Source organism: Dermacentor albipictus, chromosome 10 (assembly GCF_038994185.2).
Source record: "Dermacentor albipictus isolate Rhodes 1998 colony chromosome 10, USDA_Dalb.pri_finalv2, whole genome shotgun sequence".
NCBI lineage: Eukaryota > Metazoa > Arthropoda > Arachnida > Ixodida > Ixodidae > Dermacentor > Dermacentor albipictus.
The window spans coordinates 1,719,106-1,735,384 of NC_091830.1; the positions used below are offsets into that span (position 1 = coordinate 1,719,106).

General features: G+C 47.7%; 1 protein-coding gene across 2 annotated transcripts in view; it reads right to left on the reverse strand.

The window, feature by feature from the left end:
* LOC135911968 (isobutyryl-CoA dehydrogenase, mitochondrial-like) overlaps positions 1-16,279 on the reverse strand; it is a 105,215-nt gene that overhangs the window by 49,555 nt on the left and 39,381 nt on the right. For both annotated transcript variants that reach the window (XM_065444350.1, XM_065444349.2), the window contains exon 4: positions 12,748-12,857. In XM_065444350.1, coding sequence (XP_065300422.1) covers positions 12,748-12,857 — 110 coding nt within the window. The remainder of the gene's footprint in view (positions 1-12,747; positions 12,858-16,279) is intronic.

The window sequence follows — 16,279 nt, forward strand, 5'->3', positions numbered from 1 at the left end:
ACCGCGATATATTTCTTGACGGAGAGCTATTCATTTGTAAGGTTCGTGCTTCTACTTTTTTCGAACTTCCTAAATTTGAAAAATATTTTAAATAATAGTAAAGCCCTAAACAGGCACTTAATTGGCAAGTTTTTTTAGGGGGGGGGGGCACCCCATGGCAACTTTTCAATGCAAATGAGGGGGGGGGGAGGGTACCTTTACTAGTACAAATATGAATAACGTCCACAATTCGCCATAAGGACACGTAAACCCGCAAAAGAGAAATGAAATAAGCTGTTTCTCACAGGTAGGCCTGCGAGATAAACCTCTCCTTTACTTGGCAAGCAAGAAACCACATCAAATAGACTGGCGCAGAAAAGAAGCGCAGGAAGAACACTGCCAAAAACAAGTAAATAAGCGAAAGTGTAAAATAAAGATTTCTATAGTAGAATACAACTTAAAAAAAAAACAGTTAGCAACCAAGTCCCACGGACCGCGCGGGGTTGTGTTACTCCGGCAGCCAATCACAGAAGCGAACAAAATCATTGTCATGCTGCCTTTTCAAAATTGGCGTCGTACCTGATAGCTTCAGAGAGTCGGCTGTTCTTGAAAAGTCTTTTCATCGGCGGAAGCAATGAGTCCAGAAGAGGGTTCTAGCGCCGAAAAAGACAACACACAGCAAGCGAGACGGTCCGGTCTCGCTTGCTATGTGTTGTCTTTTTCGGCGATACAACCCTCTTCTGAAAACATGCACCAACTAGCCCCCCAACAAGTAGTACTCGGAAGCAATGAGATGTGCAACCGACATGGACAAAGTGTATGGAGTCTGCGGTACAGTTCATTCTGCGGTACAGTTCATTTAACTGCTTAGCCCGTTTTATTCATGAAACTTCACTGCCAACTGAAATGAAAATTGCCAATAAATAGATGCAACGAAGCTACCATTTTATTTCAGTTCAATAAGGAATTAGACTTACGCCATTCCACTATAATAGGCGAAAGAAAACGTATAAAATTAGGCGCTAATAATTTTATTTTTGTGATTACCGCCTTCTTTGGGTAACAAGAAAAGTTTGAAGTACGATTTATTTGCAGCCCCGGCGGAGGAACAGTGGCTGCCAGAAATGAGGGCGTGGGCAGGGCTTCAGTGCAGACTTAGGTTGTACCCGACTATAGTAGAGTTTTTTTTAATTAGCTCTGGAAGAATTATAGAGAAATATATATTTGCGGAGTAATCACAGTTCATTTCAGTTCAGTTTGTTTATTCAGACATACATTGCCTGGGTTGAAAGGACTAAAAGGCAGATGAGCTCTGCCTGACTAAGGTCCCTCCACCCATACATTTGCTCAGAAGCAGTGAGAATAAAAAAAAGAAAAACAATGGCTTTGTACATTAAAGCACCACAAAAAGATTTTCATGAACAGAGGTAATATCGTGATTAGGCATTTTAAATTGAGTAACGGAATCACACAATAATGCAACAGCAACAACCCATAAGAAGCACAAACGCGTACATAAATGGCAACATATTAAAAAGTACAAAGTTTGTGCAAGCGTTATACAAAATGTAACATAATTCCTAACAATGTATAACTGTTAGAAAACGCAGCAGAACACAGAGGTTATAGAAGAATAAAAATGTTTTTTTTTTAACTCAAGAACTTATTTAGGACAGAGCACCAGACAGTAAGTACATTGTAACATTTTTCTTTAAACTACGGATAGAAGTACAGTTTTCAATAAGTTCATGGATATGACTATTGTTGCGGAGAAAGTTAGGTATAAGGTAGAGCAATGTTTGATTACCGTAAATGGTTCTGAATAACGGTATTCTAAATCGCTCGTGTCGGAGATCATAGGGAACATTAGTAGGGTAGCACTGAGCCATATAACTAGTCCATTCATTTCCAATTTCCTTGCGAATATACAAGGCGAGCTTCAGATTAAAAAGTTGGTTAACAGTAAGCAATTTAAGCTTGATAAAATATGGCGCAGTGTGTTCAGTTGGTTCCAGATTTTCTATGCAGCGAACAGCTCTCTTTTGTATAATTTTTAACCTTTCAAGGTTCGTTCCTGAAGTCGTACCCCATATTAAGAGACAGTAATTGAGATGAGAGTGAACTAGTGAATAATATAACTGGAGCTTTAGCCAGTTTGGTACTAGAGACCTAAGTTTATATAAGACAGAAATTGATCTAGACATACTGGCACGTACTTTGTTGATTTGCGGTGAATGAATGAATGAAAACTTTATTGTTCCACCGAGCTGGGGTGCCCGCCTCTTAACCTACACGTAGGTAGGGGAGGAGGACGAAGCAGGACGAAGCTCGACGCTGGTCGTCTTCAGCCTCGCTCTGGAGCAAGGCCTCCCAGGCTTCTCTACTGACAATGTTTTCCTTGGCCCCTGGGGAACCAGCACACTCCTATATTATATGGTGTAGCGTACCTTTTTGCTTACAAATTTTGCAGAGGGAGTCGTTATAGTCCCTCGTCTGTGTTAAGTAAATCCAATGTGGTGATGTGTAATTGTTTCCCTGGAGGCGTCGCCAAATGCGAGCGTCCTCCAGAGAGAGAGACCGATGCGGAGGCGGAAAGATTCTTCTTTCGGCTTTGTAGTGATCGACAATTTCCCTGTACGTGATTTGCGGTGTCCAACTGAGATTTTCATGAAAAAGTACACTTAAGAATTTAAACAACGGGACACGCTCGATGTCATTATTTTTAAACATAACAGAAATGGCGTAATCTTCGCGTTTATTTCTGCCTTTGAATAAAATATCTTTACTTTTACTAACATTTAATTCTAGCTGGTTACACTCAAGCCAGTAAGAAAGCGATATCAAGCATTCGTTCGCCGCGATTTCTAAATCTCTTAAACGGCTTCCAGAGAAAAACAAGCTGGTATCATCCGCATGCAGAACTATAGAGGAAGATTGTGGTACCGGCACGATATCATTTATGTAGATAGTAAAAAAGAGTGGACCGAGTATAGAACCTTGTGGTACACCGAATTTCAAAGTCTGTAGCTGAAATTTATACCCGTGAAGAAACGTATACTGTAGCCTGTCTGTTAAGTAACTGCGCACTAATTGTAGAGCTAACCCTCGAATGCCGTAATGTGGTAATTTTTCAAACAGTATATTATGCTTGACCGAGTCAAATGCTTTTCGGAAGTCTAAAAAAATTCCTAGGGTGAACACCTTGCTATCAATATTCTTTGCTAATTTTTCTTTGATACTAAGTAAAGCTGTTTCAGTAGATTTTTTCTCGCGAAAGCCGAATTGTTCCTTGATAAGCAATTCATGTTCATCAAGAAACTTGATTATTCTTGTTTTTATTATGTGCTCTAAAACCTTTGAGAATAAAGGTAACACCAAAATCGGTCGATAATTGTTAAGATTACTCAAAGGACCACCTTTGTGCAAGACCGCAACCCTAGCTATTTTCATATTAACTGGAAAAATGCCTGTTGATAATGCTCTGTTGCAAATATGCTGCAAAGGTGCTGATAAAAGGTTAGCAACGAAAATAATTGGAGTAGCTTTAATGTCGTCATTACCGGCAGCAGTATTTTTATTTAGCCTCTTAAGAAAAGAGTTTATCTCAAATTCACTGCAAGGAGACATAAATATAGAATTCGTAATGCAAGAGGATATATATTTCTGTGCATCTAGCTGAGTGCGGAAGATGAATATGCGCCTGAAGATAAAAAGTGGGAATTGAATTTATCTGACAAAGTCTCTTTACTGTATTCGACACCATCAGTAATTAGTGTACCAGAGATGCTGTTCTGTTGTTGACCAATAAGCAATCGTAATGTGTTCCAAATTTTTTTAGGGTCATGAGAAACAGCAATAAACCTATTCTTGTAATATTCACATCGAGCTTTCTTGAGATCAGAGATTAACTTGTTTCAAATTTTCTTATACTCACTCATTTGTATCCCTCGTTTACTGCTCTACCACGTGTCAAAGCCGACCCGTATTGTTATTTGGGAAGTTGCGCAACGATGCGTGGCCGCCAGTCTCGTACAACTGCGTAGAGCGCAGGACGCTGCGGTTCTAGACGTACTGCGCCCGCCGCGAAAGATTAGAAAAACACCCACATAAGCAAAGCAGTGAAGTGGCTACGTCAGGCGGTTCGAGTGATAACTGTGGAAGCGTCATTCAAAGTACACGGAATTGTTCTCCACTTCCGGCGGCGTTTCCTCTATTTCCTTATTAAGTAAAAAGAAGTTGATCCATAAATATTTTCATAAACAGCGAATAAATTTGTTAATTTTCGCTTTTCCTTCCTGTTTGGCTATTGCCTTGGCTCTCTCCCTTAGTAGATCACTTAATTTCTGAACACCTTGCGACTCTTGTTTGCAGTTGCCAATTTTTCACGAGCAGTGTTGTACAATTAGGGGAAAACCAGACGAGGTAACAGGTGACCTTCATATTGCTTATGGGTGTAAGGCTTACTGCAGGGTTTGATGATGGACGCTGTTACTCATTATTTTATTTTCCACCTTATCTAACCCATATCGCAGGTATATGGTTCCGGGGATCTGCCAGCACCGCGGCGAGCCGTCACTCGAGGAAATAATGAAGCAACAGGAAACGTTCAACGCAAGTGGCGTTTTCTCCGGCAGCAACTCGTTCCACGAATGAGTAAAGACCTAGGCGCAATAGACCAGGACAGAAGAAGAACACAAACGACAGGACCGGCACCTTCTGTCCTTCTTCTGTCCTGGTCTATTGCGCCTAGGCCTTTACTCATTCAAGCATGAACCAACTATAGCCCAAGCAAGAGTTTTACTCGTTCCACGAGTATACAGACCAGCTTACTAAGAACCGAATCCCTTTCCTGGTCCCTGGATCAATCTGAACAAAGAAGGTTGAACGAACGAAGCAATAGCGATGAACGCGACCGTTGAATAGATGGTGACAACTGAACGCATCTTGAGTTAATCGCGCGGGCACCGCGAACATATGAGAAAACTGGCCGTCACACCCCATGAGATGCCGATAACTACCGCCATCCAAAAGGAGTGAAAAACACAGCAAAATGTTGACCGCTGAATAGTTGTCAAGCATCAACATCGATTTAGCGGCGCTTCAGGAATGTGTGAGGAGTGGTGGCATAAGCGGGGAGGGGGAGGGGGCACCCCCCCCCCCTGGGTACGTGCCTGGCCCTAAATAGAAATTCCGCTTCCAGTAGTCACTACAATTTAACTTTCTCCCTCAAATGCAGCAAATTTCAGTAAAATCAGTGCAGGGTGAATCTTGGGAAAACGTTTCTCAAACAAAACAAAAAAAGCTTCTCAAACAAAAAAGCAACAATGACACAACACATTAAATTGACCGCAAAAAGAAAAAAGCCCGACGTTAACATTCTCCAGGAAACATTCGACCACGCCAAAATTGCCGGGTACGCCACCCACGAACAACGCACAAAAGGGACGGGGAGGGACATTGTCGTGACCACATTAGTCAAAAAAGGACTGGTCGCGATCCCGCGAATTATGAGAAAACATACGGACATTAGCCCCATCCTCATAGAAGTCGTGCCACGCAGCAAGAAGGAGAGCAGCACTTTCTTCCTGAACGTCTACAGCAGCCCATCCAAAAAGGGCCTAACACACAATTTCAAAGATTTAATTAACGAGACGGTGACCATCACCGGCGACAACAGGCTCGTCATCGGAGGGGACTTCAACGCTCCACGCACGCAGTGGGGATATGGACACTCGTCGAAGAAGGGAAAAGGTCTGGCCGACCTCATAAAAAAGGCCAGCCTAACCCTTCTCACCGAGCCGGCCTCACACACCAGAGTGGGTACGGGCCTGCACAGGGACACGACACCAGACCTAACGCTATGCAGGAGAGCCGGGAGAATCACCTGGGAGAACACCTTCGAGGACCTGGGGAGGGATCACAGGATACTCAGTATAGCCCTATGAGAGGTCCGCGTCACGAAGGGAATAAAACATAAGTTCCGGCTAGTAGACTGGTACCAATTCCGCAAAATCAGAGACGAAAAAGAACAGGGACCCATAAGAAACAGAAGAATGGAACGGAGAGCTGCTACGAGACGTAGAAAAGGCCACGACCGAGATGGAGTGGGACGACTGGGAGGCTCGACGCGAACATGAAGACGACGACAACAGTGGTGGTCACTCTCCGCGTATGGACAGCAGGCTCGCGCAACTCGTACAAGCCAAAAAAGTTCATCCAGAAACGGCTGCAAGGGCAGAAACACAATAGGAATCTAAGGCGCAAAATCTCGGAACTAAACAAGCCCATCGAAGCGCACACTGCGCCCAGTTATGCAATCAGGATTGGGACGACGTATGCGACGCCATGGACGGCAACATCAACACGGGCAAGACGTGGAAGATCCTCAAGCACCTGCTCGACCCGTTGGGAACGAAGACAGCGGCGAAAGCGGAAATGACCAAGGTCAGACACGAGTACAAAGGAAACCTCCGTGAAATGGGCGATGAGATCTTCAAGCTGTACCTTGAGAGACCTCCAGCTGTTGAACACAGGAGCTACTCGGGCTCTCCCAACGAAGACCTCGACAGAGACTTCTCCCAGCAAGAAATCAAGGCGGTCCTGCAGACCATCAAGACCAAGTCGGCTCCGGGCCCCGACAAAGTGACCAACAAGATGCTCCGGAACCTGGACGACCAGGCAACGAGCGGTTTGACAGACTACATCAACGAGTGCTGGCGAAACGGTGGCATACCCGACAAATGGAAGAGACCCGACATGATCCTCATCCCCAAGCTGGGTAAATCCTTAGTACAGAACATGCGGCCGATCTCTCTCACTTCCTGCGTTGGTAAAGTGATGGAGCACGCTTGCCTGAGTAGAGTTAACGGCTACCTGGAGTCAAACGACCTGTACCACAGCAACACGATTGGCTTCAGAAGAGGGCTCTCTACCTAAGACGCCATGATACAACTCAAGGAGCAAGTCATAGACACCACAGGTCGGGGCTTGAGGGCAATACTTGGACTTGATATAAAGATGGCCTTCGACAGGGTCAAGCACACGGCCATCCTCGACAGAATGGCGCAACTCGGCCTGGGCGAACGAACGTATAATTTTATCCGAAATTTCCTTACGGGAAGAACAGCCAGAAAAAGACTGGGCGAGGAGGAGAGTATCCAGGTGGACATGGGTAGCGCTGGCACACCGCAAGGGTCCGTCGTGTCATCAATGCTCTTCAACCTCGTTATGATCGGACTATCGGAAAAACTGGACCTAATAGAAGGCATTAATCACATCGTTTTTGCAGACGACATTACGATTTGGACCACAAAAGATGCAAGCGAGGGCGATATGGAGAACAGACTTCAAGGGGCTGTGGAGGCAATCTAAAATCATCTGAAGTGCACCGGACTAGAATGCTCGGCGGAGAAATCGGAATTGCTGCTCTACCACCCCCGGAGGCTCGGCAAGCCGTCCAGAGACGTAGCGGAACTGCACAAAAAGGGAATGAGATCAACGACGAGGATAGGCACGGAGATACCCATGGTACAAAAGATTAGAGTCTTGGGTCTCTGGATCGAAGCCCGGGGAACAAACACGGAAACTATAACACGCCTGGAAAAGAAAGTCACGGCGACCATTCGGATAATACAGAGAGTCTCCAACAACAAGAGAGGCATTAAAGAAAGAAACGTCGTATGGCTCATTCAGGCCTTCGCGACCAGCCACGTCGCGTACGTGGCGGCGTTCGTCCACTGGAACAAGGCTGAGAAATACAAGATCGACGCGCTCATTAGAAAAGCGTACCGAACAGCACTGGGTCTCCCTCAATACACAAGAAACGAAAAGTTGCTACAACTCGGGGTACATAACACGCTGGAGGAAATCACGGAAGCACAGAGGATAGCGCAACCCGAAAGACTCTCCGGAACCAAGGCGGGCAGGCAAATCATGGAAAAGATCGGCATAAACTACCACGGAATGAACGGCCCCAAGATGCATATTCACCCAGACGTCCGAGCCGCAATTAACACGGAAAATATCCCGAATAACGTGCACAATGTCGAGAGAAGAAAATGCCGCACGAAAACGATTCTCAAAATCTACGGCGCGCGGAAAGGGATGCTCTTCGTAGACGCCGCGCGGTACCCCCGAAACCGGGAAAACAATGGTGGTGTCGGCGCTGACAAAGGTAAGTCCCTCTTCGCAATGGCGGTCGTATGCACGAAAGGAAAGACCGTGACTGCGGGCTCCGTAAGGACCAGATCGTCGGAGGCAGCGGATGAAACGGCAATCGCATTGGCTGTAATCAACGGTCGGCAACAATACAGAACAATAATCAGCGACTCCAAGACGGCTATTAGGAATTTCACAAAGGGCTGGGTCTACACCGAGGCGGCCAAAATCCTGAACCGCAGAGCAGAAAGACTTTAAGAACGGCACAATTACACCCAAATACCTCAAATGGATCCCGGCACATATGGGAGAAGTTACCATGATGGCCCTCCCAACCTCAACGAGAAGGCCCACCGAGTCGCGCGAAAACTAACCTACCACGGCACGGACACTGACGGCCCAACACCCCGCAACCCCCGGGGAAGGGGGAAGGACTGCGGCGGAGGCGATGGAGAAGACGGAGGAGGCGAGGATGACGAAGAAGCGATAAAATACGACAGGGACAGACTGGTCACTTACGACATACTGACACACTACACGAAACAAAGAGAAGCATACCCACAACCCCGCAAAGAACTCGACAGGTCTCAAGAAACAGATTGGAGAAGATTGCAAACCAGAACGTTCCGAAACCCAGTACACTTAAACAGAATAAATTCAACACAATATCCAGACGCGAGCTGCAAGCTCTGCAAACACGAACATGCAGACATGGCACACATCTTATGGAAGTGCACATAGATCAGATCAGTATATGTAGAGGACAAGATAGAACCGGACCTTCTCGAGGAGCGATGGCTAAGCGCTCTGACTGGCTCAGAACTACACGACCAATTATGGCTGCTATCCAGCGGGCCCGGGCAGTGGTGAAAAGGATATGCCTCACCGCACCTAATGCCCGGGTGGCCTTAGCCCGGGCTGGCAACCTCGCAGGTCCTTTTCCCATTACAGTTTTTTTCCATCCGTCCATCCGTTTTTGTGTTTTACATGTATTTGAATGGGCCGCATCGGAGTTGGGCCTGAGCTAAAGCTTAATCTTAACAGCTTCGCTATGCAAAAAGAAAGAAAAAGAAAGCGCCTTCTTGCTTTCCCTTCTGTCTGTCATTTAATCCTTCTGTTCCATTTCTTTTTTTTTTCACTACAATACCATGTCACTATGCACGCAGGCGAGCTTTCTAGTAGAAACACGGCCTTTCGCGTCAGCCGATCTTTTGTTATTTAATCGAAAGCTTTACTAACCTATAGTCGTATACAACTTTAGAAAAAAGGGGAGGCCCCGCCCAGATGACCGAAGCGGCGAAGTCACCGGCCGTCCGGCGCATGACGTCGGTCCAGAGTGCGCGCCCATTGGTGGATGCTCGTGTGCATCTGCCTCGTAGGAGTAAACGCCCCCTTTTTTCTAAAGTTGTATCCGACTATAGTCGAGCCGAGGTTCACTGTCGCCAGCAATATGACTTTCACTTGACCCCAGCTTCGCCGTAGCCTTGGCAAGGCATCACGTAACTCGCTCCACCGAGCTTGTGCAGTTCTGTGCAGCGTGCTATAAAGCTACGAGAGGCGCACCTGTGTTGAAAATGAGACGCGGAAGACCGAGTGGCCGACGATGGCAACAACAATTCGATTAGTTCCGGGAACCCTGCCGCTCCTTGGATAGCTTCGGGGTTAGAAAAGTCCTGGCATGCTGCGACATGCTTCCAAGCGCACTTTTTTTCTGGACGTTAACCGTGCATGTAGACTACGCGCTTGTGCTGCGATTGCGGTTGTGCGTCCGGCAAGACTTCATTGCCGCGGAATGTGGATTACGTTCATGCCAGGGTATGCTTAATAAGTGCTGCTTGCCCAAATGCTGGAGCAATTACAAATCGGGGCCGAAAAATCATGCCTTCGTGTTTCCACAAGATCAATGACACAATATTGGGTGCCAATGTTAAGGCAAAAAAGAGAAAAACTGGAATTCTACCGAATAAGGCAGCTGTTCCTTTGTAAATAGTTTCATGAATGTTTCGTATCTCCATTGCTAAACTCATTTGAGGTGTTGTAAATATGTGGACTGCGGTACTGTATGTAATAATGCCTCGAAAGCAAAATTATTCGTTTAGAGCCTTATGTAGACTGGAATAAATACATGTGTTCCGAATGTGAAGAAGGGCCCACCAGTGAAGTTGTCATGAGATGTCTGCTATGGTGCAATGCTAACATTTTGTTGAAGAACTTTTGTAGTCGCATGAACGGCAAACTGACGCCGACGATATATCAGGGCAAAGAAGCTACTCTGAAGAAGAGGGCAGCACTGTGACTTTTCAATATAAGCCATGCTCCCTGTCATAATTTACCCGAAATTCGTTCTCAATCCTAAGGTTGGACCATTTCATTTTTTATGGACGGGCTTTTTTAACAATGCAGCGCGTAAATGCATAAATAAAACAATCTAGGAACACCCTCTGTTCTCTGCGGGCCACAAGCTCAACTATGCATAAAAAAAACAATAACTGCGCTCTGGTTAACGTTGCCCATATGGGTGCGATCCCTTCCTTCAACCCGTATCGCTGAGCACACCGTCGACCTCTTCTCCGTGACGTCACTCGCCGAGCGCTCAGACCTTCTCTTGTCTCTTGTCAGACCTTCTCTTGTTATAGGTGGTGTTGCCCTGGCTAAGAGGAACGCCGCGCTCGCCTAGTCAGTGCGAGCTCAACCATGGGCGAAAGTGAGGCCGGGCTGTCTTCTCTGAGCGTCGCGCGGGAGGCTTTGAGCCGTCGTCGTCAAGCGGCGCCTGACCACCCCGTGGATATCCAGCTGCTGCACTGGAGAGGGTCGGGAACGCCAAGCGCGCGAAGCTAGCGTCGGAGACTGAGGAAGAGCGATCCGTTCGGCTCGCTCCGGAAGCGGGACCACCACCGTAGACAAAGGCAGGCTTTGGACGAACCAAGTGAAACCACCGAGACTTAAGCAGGCTAAACCAACCTTTCGCTGTGCATATCCAGAAAGAGTCTGTTGCTGGGCCTATTGGTACATTCTTTTAGAAACGATGGAGCCCAGCTTTTAAGACGCAAACACCAAGTAAACAGCGTGTGTCCGTCTACTCCTCTCCTGGTGTTTGCGTCTTAAGAGGAAGCTCTAGTTCGGACCCAACTCCGACGCGGCCTATTCAAATACATGTAAAACGCACAAGCGTTTTTCTGAGGTGACCCGGGGACCGATTTTAATGAAATTTGTTGCATTTGAGAGAGAAAGTTAAATTCTAGTGAATGTTGCAAGCGGAATTTCGATTTATGGCCTGAATATTGTTACAGGAATTTTCAGAAATTCGAAAGTTTGAAAAATATAGATGCACGAAGTTTACAAATTCATAAATTTGCATCAAGAACAGATATCACGGTTCTGTAAACGGCATCCATCAGGTCATTCAAAGCAGACAAATTCGATATGTCATTTTACATCTTACATGAATTTGTTTGAACTTTGTTTACAATGGTTCTGCAAAAGCTGTATTTCCATGTTACTAAGTATTTGAGACTCATGTGTAACATATCAATTTTTCCGCTTTAGATGTACTATTAGATGCAATTCCCAAAATTGTATTATAACTGTTCGTTGCTGAGTTACGGAGTTGTCAACTTGATAGTTCCGTTTTCTGAAAATTTTCGATTTTTGCCAATTTTTAATAAAAAATTGACGACCTAAATCGAAAATTCGAAACCAACAGTCACTAAATTATAAGTATTTATCTTAAATGCAACAAACCTCGTCAAATTTAGTGCAGTGGTTGCCGAGAAAAACAAATTCACCTTTTACATGTATTTAGATGGCAGTACCCGAGGACGACGCAACGAACGAACGATCCACGGAAAGAAGAATGATGGGTGTAACGTTAAGGGATAAGAAAAGAGCAGATTGGGTGAGGGAACAAACGCGAGTTAATGACATCTTAGTTGAAATCAAGAAAAAGAAATGGGCATGGGCAGGACATGTAATGAGGAGGGAAGATAACCGATGGTCATTAAGGGTTACGGACTGGATTCCAAGGGAAGGGAAGCGTAGCAGGGGGTGGCAGAAATTTAGGTGGGCGGATGAGATTAAGAAGTTTGCAGGGACGACATGGCCACAATTAGTACATGACCGGGATAGTTGGAGAAGTATGGGAGAGGCCTTTGCCCTGCAGTGGGCGTAACCACGCTGATGATGATGATGATGACCCAAGCTAAAGCTTCCTCTTAAAGGCTGGGTTCCATCGTTTCTAAAAGCATATCCAGGGTTAGCTCAGCTAAGCCGCAGACAATTTTTGTTTTGCACTTTTAAACATTGAATCTGAGATTTCACATAAAAGGCATGCGCTGTCAATGTTTTGTTTCATGACATTTGTTCGTGGGCTGTCATTCTCGATATTCCCAGGAGTAACTTTGTAAAGGATGTGAAACAAAGTATGAGCAACTTTGAGTTACAGAAGAACAACTTTAGTTCGGTGTGGAATGCTTCGCAGCCTCACATGAACATTGCCGATTTGAAGAGATACGCTTTCACGAAAAAGGCGCCATCCGGTTACTCGAGTGGCCACGCAAGCGCTATATATGGTCAGGGCAGTTGCCACACAAGAACTGAGGAATGAGTGCTCACCGGGCTCGGTGAGGCAGTACGACGCACACTTCTTCATAGAGCACAGGTCGGGCAGCCACCTCTGCTTCTGTTCGTGGGTCCCGTACCGGTCGATCATCCACAACGCCATGCTGCAGCAGGAATACAATTTGCGCAAGGTTTGTATGACTCTGCTACGGCGCTATACAGTGCTTTCAGCTTGTTTCGCTCCTAGGAAGATGTAAATCTGCCTTCAGTTGCTTTCACTTTGATAATTCTCGCATGAGTGGCATTCAGCGCAGCTTAGCTAGCGCAGCAATTGCGTGATCAAAGCAATCTCCGAAGGAACGCGAAAAAATTTCTGAGGCTATGCTCGTCACTACGCAATTTCTGAATACTCGTTACATTAAGAAAATATTGACACATGTACTTGTTTATCTTTCTTGGGTGACCACGATTCACTGCTTAACAAATGTTATCGCACAGCGCAGGACGCGCGTGCATATATCGGAAGTTTCTCGAATGTTATTGATGATTCTATCCACTGTCTGTTGTCACCGAACCTTGTGTAATCTGATTTAATGTATGCGCGACGCAAAAGGCGCAGAACTTTCTGGAAGACACGCGGGCACCAGTGATTACCACGTGCCAGCGTACCATCGACACTGTTGGAACCTCGCCGATGGCACCGGTTATTGGAATCTCAGTGCTGACACCCGTTATTGCAATCGGACCGCTGGCGCCCGTTGTTGCAAATGGGTCGCAAGCCCCAAGGGTAGCGTTGGCCTGGCGGCCTGGGGCACACTGGAAGCATCCGAAGGTCCCGGCAAAGCATGAGTCGACTGCTAACAGAACAACTTGTTTATTCTAGCATCGCAAAAGAGCGGCCGGTCAGGTCGACTGAAGTGGAGAGACGGGAGAGCACGCTTCTCGACTGAAGAATTCGGAGCCTCTCCTGGCGTCCGGGAGCAGCTGCTTTTATACTCTTGGCGTCGCGGGCAAGAAGGAAGGTCACGGGATGACACCACGTGACAGCGAGGCACGGACGGACTGAGAGACATGTAGAGACAAGGAGGTGAGGCATCAGCCGGGCCGGCGCCGGTCAGACCTCCTCGCTTCACAATGGGGGAGCTCCTCTCCCCGGCTGCCGCGCTTTGACAAGCGTGGGCACACACACACACGCACACACGAAGACACGTGGCACTGAACATGCCGGGACGCGCTCGGCGGGGATGCGTCGCGGCCGCTCCGAACGGGCCAAAATGTCCGCCGCTTTGAACGAAGCCCCGGCGTCTGTTGTTGCATCCGCGCCGGCTACACCGCGCGTCGTAGGCGAAACGTAACAACACGCGTACCAGCGAAAGATCACGTTCTGGTGACGCCTGCGGCAGAAACGATGTTCTACATCCGCCGCCAAGGTCTGCGAATGGGGACAATGGCTAACACCCCCAAGGTTCTACTAGCAAACATAAATACCGAAGAAAGTGGATGGGCAAACGGCGCCGCGGTAGCTCGATTGGTAGAGCATCGCACGCGAAATGCGAGGGTTGTGGCATCGTTCCCCACCTGCGGCAAGTTGTCTTTTCATCTACTTTCATTTTCATTCCTTTCATTTCTGTGCTCCACGGGGCCGTGGAGTACAGACGTGTCTGACACGGGCTCCCGCTTCTCGTGCTTCTCTCCCCGGAACAAGGCCAGTGACGAACCGAAGTTTTGCACCGGTGCAACCGGCAAGACGAGAGAAACCGGCGGACACTAGCCACTTCCGGGTGACTGCACCTTATCTCAAGATATCAAGCGTTATTTCCGACGACCACCCGCCCGCCCGGTTAAGCCTTACGCCAGAACCAGCTCCCGCAATCTCATCGGCAGAAACACCCTCGCGCCGCGTGAGCACGAGCACACGAGCGCTCACCCACGCCGCGGCAAAGAGCCCCTACGATGAGCCGAGCGGCCGCTGCTGCAAGCGAAGTGTCAAAGAACGAGAGAGAAGATGAAGCGAATGCAATTCAAACAGACCGAACGGAAGAAAACACCGGGGAAGGTACCTGGAACTATGACGCAGAAAGCGGCCGAACAATCGAAGCGGAAAGCGCCTGGATCACAAGGAACAAAATTGGAGGACACTTAAGCTTCGCCTTCAAGAGTGGAACGCGATAGCGTTATCGCCCCCCGTTCGCACCGCCTACTGAAACGCGCTACGACAGCCAAACGTCGCGATCGGCACAGATAGCCGGGCCCCGACGCGCCATGAAGGCGGAACCGATCATGGGGCGAGTGGCGTGCCAAATGTCGGGACAGCACCGTACATAGCGAGGAGGGGTCTTCTGTGTTTGCCGCAAGATGGCTCTACGTGTGCGCAGAGCGCCGAAGAAGTTTAGCGGAAACGTACTTCGCTACTCGTGAAACTGCGACTTCTGTAAGTTACATGGTCATAATTAGCGATATACACCGCAGTATAACTTTCTACTGCACGTTTCTAAGGCAACACCGCATACACTAGAGGCGATTTTGTCCCGCTTTGAAAGAAGGAACTCGTGGCTGAGTGGTAGCGTCTCCGTCTCACACTCCCGAGAACCTGGTTCGATTCCCACCAGCCCATCTTGCAAGATGTTTTATGCGAAGCATATTACGAGAGCTCAACCCAGCTCCTCAGGCGCGGCGGTGTCGCCTTGAATACCACGTGACACCGTGACGTCACGACAGAGGAGAAGTGGCTTTGGCTCAACTCTTGCAAGATGGGCTGGGTGGGAATCGAACCAGGGTCTCCGGAGTGTGAGACGGAGACGCTACCACTGAGCCACGAGTACGATGCTTCAAAGCGGTACAAAACTGCCTCTAGTGAATGCGGTGTTGCCTTAGAAACGAGCTGTTTCTCAGGCGTGCGTCTTGCTCAGGCGCACATTTCGTTGCCGCGCCGAACGCTGCGTTGCTCGACGCTCACCGCGTCCAATGCGGGGCGTCCAAGGCGAAGCAGAGTAACGCATGAGTTGTTTCTTCGTCTAGCCGAACCAAATATAGCCAAGCAACAGCAGTTCACCAAGCTAAACAGTGGTTCAACAACTAAAATAAAGGCTAGTATGCTTCGCATCCTGGACTTAACCTTACCTAAGCCACAGCCATTTTTTCATTCATAAAGTTCCTTCTGGGATTTATCGCTCACGGCCAACGCCGCGGACGCCGACGACACCGAGTTTTCTGCGACACGAGCTCCTTAACGCTGTCGCGTTAAAAAAGCCATGAAGGACACCTCGAATTCAAAGACGCCGGCAAAAAGACCAACCGATGAGCAAACGCCCAATGCAGCACCTTCACAGCAACAACGCAGACCCAGGATGCCGCCCCTGCCACTTGACGACTTTAAGATCGTCTACCGCCCGCAAGCAGGTCTCGACCACGCCAAATGGAATACCGTCGCAGTCATGCACACCATCGGTAGAACGAGTGGACTATCGCAGCTGGACTTCAATGACGAAGTACGTGTACAAGTACAGAGAATCGAAAATTTAATCATCGCAAGCACGGCCGACAAGAAAGGCGCCAAGATGCTGGTCAGCATAAACAGAATACAGCT